This window comes from Hoplias malabaricus, chromosome 2, assembly GCF_029633855.1.
Source record: "Hoplias malabaricus isolate fHopMal1 chromosome 2, fHopMal1.hap1, whole genome shotgun sequence".
Classification (NCBI taxonomy): domain Eukaryota; kingdom Metazoa; phylum Chordata; class Actinopteri; order Characiformes; family Erythrinidae; genus Hoplias; species Hoplias malabaricus.
Genome location: NC_089801.1, coordinates 62,635,732 through 62,651,944, shown reverse-complemented (window position 1 = coordinate 62,651,944; position 16,213 = coordinate 62,635,732). Strand labels below are relative to the sequence as shown.

The following is a 16,213-nucleotide window of genomic DNA, read 5'->3' as shown; positions in this document are numbered from 1 at the left end:
ATTACACTGTTCTCTCCTCACATTAACTTAATTAATGCCTGATTTTTTTGATAGCATCTGTACAAAAGTTTAAAAAAAAAGAACAACAAAAAAAAAGAGGCACATTTATTTATAGAGGACTTTTCATACAAAATGGTCAAAGTTAGAGAGTTTTACAGAGACAAGGAACAGTAAAAAGCAGCTGAATATGAGGAAGAATTAAACACAAAACATTGAAATAAAAAAAGACATTTAAATATTAGTCAAAATTATTCTACAACATAGAAATTGCTTAGACATTGCTGATGGATCTTACCTGTGACAGAAAGATCAACTCCATCTGCACCTGTCCACATTCCTCCAGTCTGATCTGTTATAAATCTGAAGTAGTATTTACTCTGGTCCTTTTCTGTCACATCTCTCAGTCTGAGGGTGCTGTTGTGTTGTTTATCTCCAGTGAACTGAGCCCTGTCTATGTACTCTGGGTCATTTAACAGATCAGGAGGCTCTTCACTGTTTGCAAGCCACTGTTTTCTCCAGAAAGCTCTTTGGACTGAGTGACTCCATGGATATGTGTAAGTGCAGCCCATCTTCAGTGTAGAACCCTTTAGAGCACAGATAGATTTAGGGCTGTAATCCACACTCCACACACTCTGAGCAACACCTCCTGCAACACACACAATACAGAAGAATAATTACAGTGAGGGTCTCAGTCGTGCAGATTGCTGCTTTAACTAAGACTCTTCAGCTGAACTCAGTTAAAATCATGAAGTGAGAAGCTCCACTGATTTGTCAGTAATGTGGGGGAGGGGGAGGGCTGCAGAAACGAACACACTGTAGAGAACTGTTAACACTGAACACACAGTAAAACTGACCAGGGTCATATTCCAGAAATAACCTCACTCTAAAATCTAATCTTTATCTGTAACGTTACCATGAGAACTTTCATTAGGACTGAGTTTAGGACGATAGCTGTTACACAACAACAGTTTCTGAGTTCAGTCTGATCCTGACTCCAGAGAGGAACAGTGTTACAGAAGATAATGTGGATAAATACCTGCTAAATACATTAATGTAGAGATGGTGCTGAAAACTGTGAATAATGTAAACAACTGGAGAATAATCATTTAAAAGTTGAGAGAATTAAGTCCAAACACAGTGGAGAAATACAGCCTTTGTTCAGAGAGCTCTGGAGGACACTCCCAGTGTATCCTCTGTGTCCTGCACTTACCCACAATTCACTGCACACTGTACAACACAGAGAACAGAAATCACTATCTTAGAGGAAACTGAAGTCTCCAGGTTGGAGTTTGTCTAAAAATATATTATTTAATGCTCTTTAAATTTTACCAAGGCTTTGGGAAATGGAAACTGCAGCAGAGACACTTTGTGAAACAACAGGGGGCGCTGTTACAGTATTTCACACTTCCAGTTCAGCACACTTCAGTCTGGACATTTTAATTTTTATAGCTGTGTGAAGAACTAACTCACAGTTGTTTATTTTATTTTGTTTCTGGTAACAGACCGATCAAATGATTACTGACCTCTTTAGAGTCAAGGATTTCCAAACACGAGATAAGAGTAGGGTTTAATAAAACAGAACTGAATCAGATCTAGAGTCAGGACTAAAGACAGGACATTAACACAGCCCCAAAGGATGATATATAATAATAAACTCCTAACTGTACAGAGTGGAGATTATATCTGATGAGGAGTGACAGCTCTGACTCACCAGAGATGAAGAGCAGAAACAGCAGAGAAACAGTGAGAGACATTCTGAGTGAAACCATCAGTGAAACCTGGATGATCAGAAATGACACATTACTTTTTCAAGGCTCAGCAACATCTCTAAATCTGCAGAACCATGTTCATAGTGCAGACACAGAGCTCTGAGTTAAACACTGTTACTGCACTGAACATTAGATGTGTGTTACATAGCAGTGTTTCTACAGTTATAGAGAGAACACTTTGTGGATCCTGAAGGAAACTGCAGTGTTGCAGTAGCAGACATATTCCACATGAACAGACATAAACTAGTCTAAATAGAGGGGGTTATAGTTCTCATATCACTGCTACATTTCCTCTGTCATATACATGCACTTCACTAACAGTTTTCCTACCTTCATTAAGTGTTGTTCATCTCTTCAATCCAAAGAACAAATGCTGAGACCAAGAGAAGCTTTACCCATTTATTCTGAGCCTAAATGTGTTTAAATTGTTGCTGAGTTGCACGCTGACATTGTTCTTCCTGTTTTTACTGCATTTGTCCTTTCTTATCACAGTATAAACTGGACATAACCACTCCTACTCATCAGAAATGGCAGATTATATATATATATATATATATATATTGTGAGATGATGAACATCTTCCATGTAATCAGTGATTTTACTCCTTCTCATCTGTCTGTAGAGTTTGAGAGACTGATGAAGTTCTCTATTTTCTGATATTGCACTTTCCTTTTCTTCTGAACACTCACGCCTCAGTGTGGAGCTGAACTTGTGGTCAGTGTGGTGATGATGTAATCTATTCTTGTCTAAAACGGCCATCTAGACGAATTTAGTTCTACTCCCACTGCTCCATAAGGTCCATCACTGACTGAGATCTGGAGCTCTAGTAACTCATCTGTCTCTTCATCCATCTTTCTCTTCTGCTCAGATTTCACTTTAAACAGAGTCCTCAACATGTTTCATTTCATATGATGATAACTGGTGTTAAGGTGATGGTGTAACAGCTGTGACAGAAAGCAGATGAACCTGAGATACAGCTGGAAACTCTGAGTGGACTCATATCACATCATCAGATATGAAGAAAACACTCACACACTGATTGTTCTTTGTATAGAGATCACTTTCTCTGGTCTGAGATTTTAGGAGTTAAATAAAATGGCTTTCCAGTCTGTCACTAAAATGTCTGAAGTGTAACACACACAAATTGACTTTATTAGTTTTATTCATATGGGACATTTAGTTTGTATCCAGACACATGCCTCCTCCAACAGTGGCTTCACTTATGGTTGAAGATCCTAAGATTATGTTCTGGCGCCCCCTCTAGGTCACATCCTACAATGTTAATAGAGAGGAGAAGATGGTGGCTGAATTTATTTGAAATAAGGTTTGAAGGCGGCAGGCGGCAGGAGAGGGAGAGAGAGAGAGAGAGAGAGAGAGAGAGAGAGGGAGAGAATCAAGTGCAGTTGTTTTTTTAACAGATCAGAGAATGGTGTACAGAGCCCCATCATGGTTCCACACATTCAAAAAACTGTCAAGCTTCTTCTTTGTCTTATAAAACATAAAATCAACTTTGATTCTTAAATGAACCAAACGTTTAAAAGTCTCACAGACATCACAATCTACACCAGAGTCTGGGTTTTTCTTTCTGCTAAAATGGATTACAATTTTAGTTTGACCTATCAACAGGCACTTTTTCCTTTATTTCTGACACTAAAGAAAAACAAAAATAAAAACACATAGATTACAACATTCACCAAAATCATAAAAATGTGAAGTTAAAATATTAAATAATGTTTTCAGTCTAAAACAGTGTAAAACAATGAAACACTGTTTCTTTCAAATAACTAAAAGGGCATAGAATTCGCATGGAGGGAAGTGACATGTCCCAAGAAATATCCAGCAAGTACTGAATGGTCCCTACCTATAAATTTATCTCCAAGATAAAAAAAAAAGATCATCGGTCACCGTCTCATTAACCTAGAAGTGCAGAAAGGGTTAAATCATTTTCTCTACTGGAGTCCTTCCTCCCCTTATCACATATGATCAGAGTGATTGGCTGTGCCTTTCCCTGATGTCATGTGAGACTCTGTAGCTATGTTTGGTTGTTAGCAGCACCAAAACTGGAAGGAAGTCTTTCCAGTCATAAGTGAGTGTTACTGTAAGAGTAAGGTGCATCCTGGGTGACACATGGGTGTCAAAAGCAAGTGAGGATGGCAGCAAAAAAAACGAAGGTGGACATGAACTATTTTTCAAAGAAACATTTAAAGTCAAGTTTTCTAATAAAATGAGTCCATCATAATAACATTAAAGGCAATGCTAGGCTTTGGCACACAGCATACAGCAGACTGAAGTCTGTAGCTATGAATAACGTTGTTTGGAAATTAACTGCACAACAAACTGCCAGCTGTCAGTTCTCTTAGTCTCCCAGAGCAGCTAACTTCAGTTAAAACTCTGAATGTCAGAGAAAACATTGACACATTGAGAGAGACCTTTTTTCTGTCATTGTTACTTTGTTGGTTTTGTGGAGATTATGAAGTGGTGAGTGTGTAATTTACAGTGCGCCTGGAAGTCATCTCAGTGTAAAGTGAAGGTAGTTTCTGAAGAACTGAGCCTTATTTCCCTTTTGATATTGAGCATGCATGAGTCAGTATAGATTTTTCAGTGTGTTGTGTGCAAGTGTTTCAGTGTATTTTGCCCTAGACGGCCTCTCATAAAACTGGACTTACTGCTGTTTCAGCATTGGTTTTCTCACCTGCTCAAGGCTTCTGCAAACAGCCCATTCCACATTAGGTTCTGAATCTCAGGTCTGTGCTCCGATCTGGTTTATTTTCATCAATGATCATTCACACATATGTAAAAATAAAAAAAGAGGGAGTGAGATAATGTTAATGATAAATATCAGTAAAAGTCATGACAGTGATATTGTCTGTGATTGTGGGGAAACTTCCATCTGTTTTCTTTATATTAAGAAACTCAGCGTTTTTTTGAGGAAGAAAAAGATTTGTGTTTGTATGTGGGTAAAGTTTAACTTGTCTCTAAGTATTTATTCACTGTTTGAATTTCCACTGTAGGAGAGTTAGTTAATTAATTAGTCATAAATAAATTATTAATTAATCTGCTGAGTGGGTAATGCATATAAAATTAATTAAGTATAAATTAGTGGTGAAGAGTGAGCAAAGCAGAAAAGCAAAGCTCTCGATTTACTGTTCAATCTACGTCCCAACCCTCACTTATGGTCACGAGCTTTGGGTAGTGACCAAAAGAATGAGATCGCAGGTACAAGTGGCTGAAATGAGTTTTCTCCGCAGGGTGTCTGGACTCTCCCTTAGAGACAGGGTTAGAAGCTCGGACATCCTGGAGAGACTCGGAGTGGAGTCTGGCTCCTCCACGTCGAGATGAGTGAGTTGAGGTGGTTCGGGCATCTGGTTCGGATGCCTCCTGGACGCCTTCCTGGTGAGGTGTTCCGGGCATGTCCAACAGGGGGGAGACCCCGGGGCAGAACAAGAACACGCTGGAGAGACTACATGTCTCGACTGGCCTGGGAACGCCTCGGAATACCCCCGGAGGAGCTGGAGGCAGTGGCTGGGGAGAGGGAGGTTTGGGTTTCTTTGCTCAGACTGCTTCCCCACGACCCGGACCCGGATAAGCGGTGGATAATGGATGGATGGATGGATGGATAAATATACAATTGCCCTATATTAAGAACCTGGATTGGACGTGGATTTACACTTGGCTCTCATGAACAAATTCAACACATGAACACAGCACTCGTATAATATAGAAAGGTTATTTATTTGGGTAACAGTATGTTCATAACAGGAAATTAATGATTAAAATTTCATTGATTGGGCTAATTGGCAAACCAAAACCCTTATATGACCTTCAATAATGTGCGATGAAAGATTAATGTGTTTGGATTGTGTTAAATTATAATTAGTGACAAAAGGGGAAGTAAAATTGTATCAAAAGGATTGAAGGCATTCACCTTAAAAGCAAGTTTGAAGACAGAGTCTTACTGTACACAATGGTGACTTCTTATAGCCTTTGTCTCTAAGCAAATGATCTGGGTCTATGGTAGAGATCCCGGGCAATCGGTCCTCTCACTGATAAGGGCGTCCTGAAGGATTGTTTTTCAGGGTCTATCTGCTGGGCGCTTCAGGCGTAGCGAGGTCCTGGTGGTTTAAGAGTTGGTTTGTCAGGCCTTGAAGACACTGGAATTTCTTGTCTTGGGCTGGCTGTGGTTGTCGACAGGCAGGTTCAGCCACTCAACGCGTGCTCCTTGGATAAATAAGCATTTATGAGCAAATGATATTCCTTGGATAAATGCTGAGCATTTATTATATTATAATCTCTAATCTGTGAACTTAATCTAGGGTGGTCTACTTGCTTGGCCAAGTCAAGTTTACCAGCCGTTGATCAGTTAAAACATGGAGACTTTTGTGGAGCAATAAAGAAACGAATAAATGAAGCAAAATGAACTAAACAAATAATAATTAAAAATGATGTCTTCCTGCAGAAGGCTCAATACTTAAAATGGAGTCCGTTCTTTCTAAGAAGTTTTCCTTGGTGGAGTCGGAGTGGATCTTCCTTTGTTTGTTGGTGGATCCTGAAGTTGATTTGTAGTTGATCCTTAATGCTGGAACCGAATATCCGAACTGAACTTACAATTTGAGTGAGTCACCTCGGTGACTCAGGAATGTAAGAAGTTTTTCTTAAGATTATACAACCTTTTAGGAGACACGCTAGACAAAAGAACTCTTTGAAGTATTTGTTCAAATACTTTGAGGTATTCTTGTGTCGTATTCGTTCCCTGTGTGGACGCAGTTGCTCCTGAAAGTTTTATTCAGGATCTTGATATATAGGTCATGTCTAGTGTCAGATTAATTGTCATGTGAAGTTTCAGTGTTTGCTTGTTTGCTTCCAGTCTGTATTGAACAGGGGAATATAAATGTCGTCCCTTTTTTACTGATGGAGTTCCATGGTTTGACTCGATAAAAAAAAACAGGGACTGTCTTGATTAAGTCTTTTACATAACAATGGTGAGTGGGTCAACCTACAGACCTCCAGGCTCCTTTAGCTGAAGGGATTATATCAATGTGTGAAGATGGGGCTTTGTGTTACATCCGTTTCATGCATTTTTAATTCCAAATGCTGTTGATTGTAAGGTTGGTGTGGCTGGATCATCCCCCACTTTACCTTGATATTTGGAAGAAACAGACAGGTGATGTAAATAAGAGTCTGGTCTTAAGATGAAAGAGATCTTTGATCACATTAGTCCTGAGTCCACTACACCACAGAAACTCATTTGACTCGAGTTGTTTAGTTTTTCAATCTGTTTATGCAGTTAATGCACTCCTGAATTTGCTGCCAGTTCCAACTTGGTTCGAGCCCCACTCCAGGTGAATGTTTGTGAGGAATTTATGGTGTTCTCCCTGTGTCCATTTTGGTTTCCTCCAGGCGCAGTTATTAACAGACACCCTAGATTTATCTGTTCATTGGGTTACATCAACAAAACTACTCCAAGAAGTGAATGTAAAGTTGAAATCCAAACATTATGTTGTAGTTTGATTATATTCTCTTTTCAAAGGGATTCAGATGAATGCTCTGTCCATGGGTCAGAATGATTTTCCTGGTGCAGAAGTTTATTTCGCACTGCAGTAGATCACTGTCAGATCCTCCAGTGTGGAGGTAGGAGACCTGCGTCAGCAGAACAGAGTGAGATAGCAGAAACAATTATTTAATTATGAATCCAATTGTAACGGTTACAAGAGATAATGCAGTGTTGATAAGGACAGTTCCTCTCACCTGTTAGCAGCACCAGTGTGAGCAAATCTGACACTAGCATACTGAGGGTCCTCCTCAGGCTTCTTTTCCACTTTATTATTGTGGTGAAGGACAGTGGCGTACTGGACCACCTCATCTGCCCCAGAGACATTTGGTGAAGAGCTTCCAGCATTCCTGGGGTTTCTGCCTCTTCGTAGGACAACACTACCATAATGAACATCATTCTCATTGGGCTGCATAGAGATTGTAGTGACCAACTGAATAAACAATTTTGTTGTGATGCAATAAAAGATGATGATGATTTAAGAAAAAAACTAGATCATAATATTTGGAATACTGATACATTTCACATGTGATTAGATGAGGATTACAGTAAAATTTGAGGTTTTTTATACAGTGTTTTATTTTTTAATGAAAATACAGCCTTTATTCCCGTTGGTTTTATTTTTTATAATATTATTATTATTATTATTTATTTTTTTAGATTAATTTATAGAAGTGTATATTGTACACATTAAATAAATAAGTAAATGTAGTTTACATGTAGTTACTCATTTAAAATTAAATGAATATTTTAATAAATATAGAGCAAAAGGAATTAAAACATGTAACTGATGTTATTAGTGTTGTAACTGACTTACCTGCTCTAGATTTACTTCATCGACAGGATTTCCACTGCTCTTTCTTCTAAAAAGTGGTAAGAGTATTAATAATAAACACAACAATGATAAAGGATGTTTAAAAAAAGATAAAGGAAATCAAGGAACAGCATCACTGGTAAAAAAAAAAAAAAAAAAGACTAATAGTGGAAGAAAAACGTATGTTTGAAGAAATCTGAAATTATATTAAGTTTTGTATTAAAAGGTGCACACTTACATTATAAATAAAACAACAATGACGACAAATAAACCTCCAGCTAATGCTCCTACAACTGCATAGAGAACTGCATTTCCACCTCCTGTGTGCAGAAGAGTTTTAAATATTAAAGATAAGACTTTCATTAGTGTTCTTTAATTCACTTAATTTTTTTATTAATACCTTTAACACCGACAGACACTGCAGCTGCTGTCTGAGCTCCGTACTCATTCTGAGCCACACAGTAGTAGGATTCATTCTGTAGAGCACTGTAACTGTGTCCAGATCCTACAGGTGAGGTTTCACCTTCTTTAAACCAGGTGTAGTTCTGCACAGGTGGATTAGCATCACTGCTGCAGGTCAGAGTCACTGAACTGTCCTCCACTGTTTCACCAGAGGGACTGATGGACACTGAGACACTCTTTGGAGGATCTACACATCAGAGAATAACAGCAGTGAGTGAATCAACCTAAGACATTTTATCTTTAGAAATCAGAATTTCTACAAAATACAGCTGCAACTAGTAGATATTCACTTACACACAACATTCAGAGTCAGAGCTTCAGAGTATTTCTCTCCGTGTTCATTACTGCACTTGCACTTGTATTCTCCACTGTCCACAGGGCGGATCCTGTTCATTGTGTAGTTCTCTCCTTTTGATAAAAATGATGTTCCTTTAAACCAGTTACACTCTGGAGGTGGATTAGCATCACTGCTGCAGGTCAGAGTCACTGAACTGTCCTCCACTGTTTCACCAGAGGGACGGATGGACACTGAGACACTCTTTGGACCGTCTGGAGGTAGAATAAAACCGTGATTAACACTTTACTATCTGACTTGGCTGGTTAGCTACATGTTTGACAAGAAGAAATGGTGTAAATGACAGGTTCTGTCTAAATATTAATTACGTGAAGTGCGGACCACTCCTGATGTGAGCAGGGCAAGGAAGGGGACTTGGGCTGGAGTTCTGGGCAGCTGTTGCTGGTAAAGATTGAAGCTGGATCCCAAAAGCTCCTGTTCGGAGAAATGCGAGTTTCTCATGTGTAAGTCTGAGATTGTTGATTTGGGAACGGATGTAGCTGTGATATGCCTGAGAGGACCGTCGGCTGTGGAGTTGAATGGTGTGATCTGATTGTCCCTGATGGGAGGCTGTGGAAGCTGTGCCCATTTGGCCAGTGGGTAACTGCTGAGTAAGAGAATGTGACGGAAATGAGTGTGAAACCAGTATTGTGAAAGTATGGATCTGGATTCTGTGATAAATAGTGCGTCAGTTGGTTGAGCATTCTGGGAATTCCTAAGATTGATGATGAGGGGTTCATAGGGAGTGGAGAATTTAATTTAAAAAGATATACATGGGTTATTTTGCAGAGTTGATCGGTTTTGCTCTGTTTGATGTTAAAGGTTAGTGTATTGGAATAAAGGATGGTGATGTCTGTCATGAGAAGGTAAATAAATGAATTGGATGAGACAGAGAGCTGAAAATTCTGAAATTCTGAGAAAGCCAAAAAGGGCAAGGAGAAAAATGGCGTCAAGTGTAGGGGCAATAGTAGGTAAGTAGCATTGTTCAGAATGCTGTCACCCTAACCCTTGTTGCATGGGTCTGGGATGTGCACTGTTCATGTGCTGAGCTGGTGGCTGAAAGGTGCTCAGCTTAAGAACCAATCAGAACACTCTGTCGGTGGCCTCGTGAAGGCGCCACCTGGACCTGCTTCTGCAGAGCTGAGAGCTCACCGGAGTAAAGGATATCAGCATAGCCAACTTTTGGATACTGCAAAACTTTACGACAGAATTTGTCTATCATCATCTCTACTGTGCGTCAAATGAGACTAAGTGTTCAATAATCAACACCTTCATTATTTGGAAGAGAAAGAGAGTCAAGCTCGGCTCTGTTACTAACTTTCTGTTTTAACTGTCATGCAGATGCTTGGTGTGTCGTTATAGAGACTGATTGTGTGCTTGATGTGGCATTGTGGTGCATGTAGGTCTAAACTTACAGCATCATATTTCAGCCTAAACATCACTCTAGTAATTGCAATAGATACATTGCCTGCATTTCTAAACTCAATAATTTTACTAATACAGATGGTCTATATCTTCAGCAGTTAAGTTATTTTAGAATAGTGGTTAAAAGCATTCTTATTGTTAATGTCAGACTGTATTCATGCCTGGGATAGTATAATTAGACTAAATCAGGACTATATTTGTATGTGATGTGCACAATATTATTGTCACATATTTGTTTATTGCATTTATTTTATAACTGCGTATGTCCTGTTTATTTCTGTTCATAGAAACCACGGGTTTATATCTAAGTGCAAAGTGGTCAAGCTAATATATCTGTGGCATGTTCATGAGAGTGTGAATAAACCAACAATTTAAAAAGTGACATCTTTCTGTTCTTGTCGGACAACCTGAGGGGACTGCTATCTAACTACATCGGCACTAGTCTACATCAGTCTATCAATCCTAACAACCTCTATAACAAGCATCCTGAGCGGAGTGTGTTCAGGCAGCGTAATAAAACGTTTGAGGTTTGGCTGAAATGATTGGAGATAGAAAATGGGGTTCAGCCTTTCGAATTCCTTTGAGGAGAAGGGTAATCTGAGAGTGACTGGAGAAAGAATGAGGTGTACCAGTTATGAGTTTTGTGAAGAAGTTTATTGTGGCTAAATATACTCTTAAGTTGGAGAGACGGATGGAGTATTGTGTATGGGCTGATGTAAGGAAGGTGGCAGTTATGTAGAGGTTGTTTGAAGGAAGGGCAATGTTGTGCAAGGTATGGAAATTCTGGAAGAGTTTCCATCCTGACCAGTAGGTGGAGAGTGTTTGTGGAGAGATGGCTGAAAGTATGGTTTCCTGGGCTTGAGATATCAGGTGTTGCAGCTGGGAGTTAGATGGTTTCCAAAAATGATGGCACTGGCATGGTTTGACACTCTGCTTTATATAATAAGTTTCAGAATTTATCAAAACGAGAAAAACGGCCAGGGAAAAGCAAACCTGTGGCCTCTATATTAAACACCAAAACCAATGGAAGGAGCGGTGTCTACAAAAAGCTGGACATCTAGAGGGTTGGAAATAGCATCGTTCTAAAAGAAAGAGATGCCATTCCAGTGGCAAAGAAGGTTGAGCCAGGACTTCAACTCAGAAAGGCAAGAGTCGTCAAAGGTGACAGAATGGTGTATTGAGTGGACTGAGGAGGCAGGATGAAGGAGATGAGAGATGAATGCGAGACCCTGTGGGATAATTCAAATGACATAGATGATGTGGCCCAAAAGAGATAGAAGCTGTTGTTTTGTACAGATGGGAGAATCGCTAAAAGCAGAGAGAGCATGGGTGATACAGTTGAGTTGGCCTGGGAAAGTGAAGCTTGGAAGGAGACCGAGTATAAAGTGATACCATCCTCCAGAGAGGATGAAGGGCCCGCTGTTTTTTCCCTAGAGAGAGGAATCCCCAGGCGGCTAAAGGTGCTGGATAAGACAGTGAGGCCGTGAGCTTGTGGTGAAATGGGGATCAATGACCACAAAATCATCAAGAATGTGGAGAACGAAAGACAGTTTTTGTACATTCAGTAGGATCTAACAGATTGCTTCTGCGATGGTATTGAATATTTTTAATCTGCTTTTTCAGCAAAAAGTGAGTCTGATGACAAAGTAGTAATTTTGGTTCCAGCAGTCCCCAGTTCTTTCAGAATTTTGAAGACAGAAACAATATTGGCTTTAGTCAGCCAGGCACTGCAACCGGCAAGTTTAACCCTTGATTAACGATGACATGCTCTACAGTCGAGATATAGCAGAGCAAGGATTTGGAACTGGGGAATGAACCAGATCCTATACAGTCAGAAAGGAGGAGGAGAGAAAGGCTCAATAATTAAACTACTGGAAACCTCTTTAGCAAGAAGCAAAGAAACTGTCAGGTTCAGAAAATGCAGAGAGAATGTTGCAACAGGTGAAGGAGGGATTTGGCAGCATTACAAGGCCTGGAGAAAAAACAAAATTGAAAAAGAGAAGGCAACATCTGCACCTTGGATAATGATTTGCCTCAATGAAGGCAAGACGATGTGAGAAGTGGATTGAATATGTGGGCGTTACTGGATGGATCCAGAGGCATGGCAGCAGGGGGACCTGAGAGAAAGGGAAGGGGTTGGGATGATTGAGGGAGGGGGAAGCATGACTGAGGGAGGAGGGGATGATTGAGGGAGGAGGAGGGATGATTGAGGGAGGGGGATGATTGAGGGAAGGGAGATTGGGTTGACTGAGAAAAGAGGAGGGAAGGAGAGAGGCGAAAAAAGACACTAGAACCAGGCAGAGGGCCAGAAGAAGCAGGCACAGCACAGGCTGGAGTGGCAGTGAAGGTAGATTCAGGACGCGCTATCACTGGAGAGGCAGGTGGTAGCGAAACAACACCAGGAAGAAGCTTGGTGGGCTGGACGGCTCCAGAGCGTGCAGGAGGTGTGACGTCTGTGTGTGCGGGTTGTTTACCTCAGAGGGAGGCCAGATACAAGGAAAAAAATGGCCTTGAGGGCGGCGCGACCGCAGGAAAAACAGTGTCAAAACTTTTTAGAGTCTAGTAACAGCCCAGTCTGTGATGTGAGGGAGCAAGATTTGGAGGATGAAGCACGGGGAGGCTCAGGAGGCAGAGAGAATATAGGCATAGCGTCCAGCGGTCAGGAAGAATGCCTCAGGCGGAGAGATGGGCCGTGAAAGCTGGGGAGACAGGTAAAGGTCGGCGGGAGCACTGAGAACCAGAGTGAAAACCAGTGGCCATGTCGGGATGATGACCTTGATGAGGCGATACTATATGGACTAGATCGAGGGGGAACAGGAGAAGGAGGAACAGGTTGGCTATGCGAGAAGAGTTCAGTGACGGAAGTGATGATGTCGAGATCCATGGCAGAGGGGATAGAAGTACCACAGCCGAACAGGAAGCAGCTTGGTCGGTGCAAATTTCATCACAAGAACGTGAGGAGAGTAGTCTTATAGCAGGCGTAATGGTGAAGGGGAGGAATCCGGCGTGGTCCTTCTCCCAAGCTTTAGTTATTTCATAACTCCATTTTAACTGAATCACAAATAAACACTAGAATTACCAGGATTTTCATATGACCCCTTCTATCAGAGACTGCCAAATGGCAGTGCTGGGGTACTTTGCATCCCAGTAGGCCATCTTTTGTTATGGACATTAAGCCACTAGTAGGTGCTAAACCCGGGGGGGGGGGGGGGGGCATGAATGATAGTGTGAACTATGTTGATCCATTGACTCAGATGGAGAAAAAACCCTTGATGTTAACCCTTCTTAATAAGTAAAAATTGCTCAAAAATAGTATTTTATCTTAATTTGGGTCATATTTACTTGTCAAGAAAATGTTTGCCAATGGGGTGAGATATTTTGACATAAAACAAGACAAAATGTCCTGATAAGATTCTTTTACTTTGGGTTTTAAAAAAGTTTAAGTAAAAATGTCTTATTTACAAGTAGCTGAGGGTTGTTTTTTTGTATAAATTTATGTAAAAATATCTTTACGTATTGGCAGTTTTTCAAAATACAAAATTACTTAAAATAATGGTTAAAAAATCTGAACTTTAGCTATTTTGACAAATCATCAGTGAGAAAAATCCAATTAGTACAAAGGAGGCAGACTTGAGATGTTTTGGAATTATAGTTCAAATAATGTCCTTGTGTCAGTTTTAGAATAAAGAGAAAGATGAGTGCAGACACTGGAAAACTTGTTAATAAAGTGTGTAAACTTTATATAATAAACTGCACCACAGTAAATAGCCTATCTGGCTACATGCTGAGTGAAATAAAATAGAATAAACATTTCTCACTATAGTACAATATTACAAATATACACGATGGAGGTAACTGAGATGGGTTCTATATTTATTTTAAAAATGTTGTTGTTGCAGCCATTAGATCGAAATATGCCAGTACCAGGTAACAGTGAACAGGGACGGGTATGGTGGGTGATAGCGTGAACGATGATGATAACGATTATTTGTGCATCCACCTCCATGTGGATAAAAGCTCACCACACAACACTTACTCTGTTGACTGAGAAGCAAAGATGGCAAAGGTTTACAGTACACAGCAGGCTCAACCATGTCAACCCCTGTGACTCCGATGGAGAAGAAATAACTATTGATCAGAGCGGTGACTCTGAAATCTCTTCTGGTAAGATTTCCTAAATGTGAAGCTTGCAAGAGGGCTTGCACAGTCTCATACGGCAGCCAAGGAGGTGCATAAGAAAAACTTTCAGCAGTAACCACCCACACCTGACACAGGGAAAAGGGCATTGTGCCAGGTTGTGTTGCTGCAAGAATAACCATGCCACTAAGCATTGTGTTTCTTGTAACAGGTTCACATGTGGCAAATGCAGAAAGGAGATGTTTTGGCAGTGCCAGGTGTGTTCAGGTGTGTTCTTTCCTGTGCATATACCAATAAAGCTAACTTGAATCTAAATTTCTGGTAATGTTGACATTTTTTTGGGGGGGTTCACCAACTTGTTGCAGAAAAGAGTGTAGAGTGTAGTGGAGTGTCCTTAAAGTTACTTCTTGCAAATGTAATGACCTCATTTACATAACACTGGAGGCAAGAAGAGCTATTCACACCTTCCAAATGGCAGTTCTTTGGGATTTAAAGGTATAACTGCCAAATGGCAGAGGTTTGGTATAAATGAACAGTTCCAGTGTAAATGAAGCTTCATCTTTGGTCGTATTATGAACCTTCAGGACCCTGTACTTACATCTGACATTCACGGTGACCTCAGGAGACTTTAGGTACATTGGACTCCATACAGCACAGTGATATCTGTCTTTATTCCACCTGCTGACTGACTGCAGGAGGAGCTGGGCACTGCTGTGGTATGAATATTGTCCATTTTTGTACCAGGAGATTTGTGGACTGTCAGTCAGACTGCAGGAGGTTTTACATGTGAGAGTGACGTTATCTCCCTCTGTCACTGTCTCAGGAACCTCCACCTGCAGATCTGTAAACAAGAGAAAACACACTTACACTGTGATCTCCTCACATTAACTACAGTGCTGTCCACACACCGACTTAATGAACACATCACTGATGATGTGCCTCTATTTATTACAACAGTAAACTACACACTGTGTTCTTATCAAGTCATAGTCAAACGTTATCAGAGTGGAAGGGTAAAGAGAGCAGGACCTTACTCAAGTGATATTTATCCTACTGCTGTAATTATCATCACATCAAAGTTGATTTATTACATACAGAGTCAGGTCAGGAAGTTTCAGACCACAAGCAGCGTAAACGAACATGTCTCACTCACCCTCACCCTCAGCACTGGAGCCTCCAGTATTTAATACGGCTCTGTGTTTAACCTCAGTGTTCTCTCCCCTAATTCTTCCAGTCACAGTTAATAACTCCATAAGAGACAATACGGTCCTTACACTCGCACTGTAGGAGGTTTTAACGCTGAGGATTTTACCATCACACAACACTACCATTCAGTAACATTCAGATGTGTAATGCAGGGCAAGTATCAGGTAAATATCTCTGAATCTCAGCTACAAAAACTCATAGTGTGAAGGACTGATGTAGGTCTCTTACAGAACTGCTGGAGGAATCCTGTTCACCAGTGAATGAAGTACAGTGTCTTATTTCTGCTGATGGATCTTACCTGTGACAGAGAGATCAACTCCATCTTCACCTTGATACTTTCCTTCAGTCTGATCTGTTATAAATCTGAAGTAGTATTTACTCTGGTCCTTTTCTGTCACATCTCTCAGTCTGAGGGCGCAGTTGTGTTGTTTATCTCCAGTGAACTGAACCCTGTCCCTGTACTCTGGGTCATTTAACAGATCAGGGGGCTCTTCACCATTTACAGACAGGTCTTTGGT

At 40.5% G+C, this 16,213-nt stretch overlaps 1 protein-coding gene across 1 annotated transcript in view; it reads right to left on the bottom strand.

The window, feature by feature from the left end:
* The window catches only part of LOC136677786 (sialoadhesin-like), a 108,684-nt gene that overhangs the window by 83,302 nt on the left and 9,169 nt on the right, over positions 1–16,213 (bottom strand). Inside the window, exons 7-9 of the mRNA XM_066655423.1 lie at positions 15,088–15,106; positions 8,888–9,142; positions 8,551–8,780 (exon numbers count right to left, since the gene is read on the bottom strand). Of these exons, the coding sequence (XP_066511520.1) occupies positions 8,551–8,780; positions 8,888–9,142; positions 15,088–15,106 (504 nt within the window). The remainder of the gene's footprint in view (positions 1–8,550; positions 8,781–8,887; positions 9,143–15,087; positions 15,107–16,213) is intronic.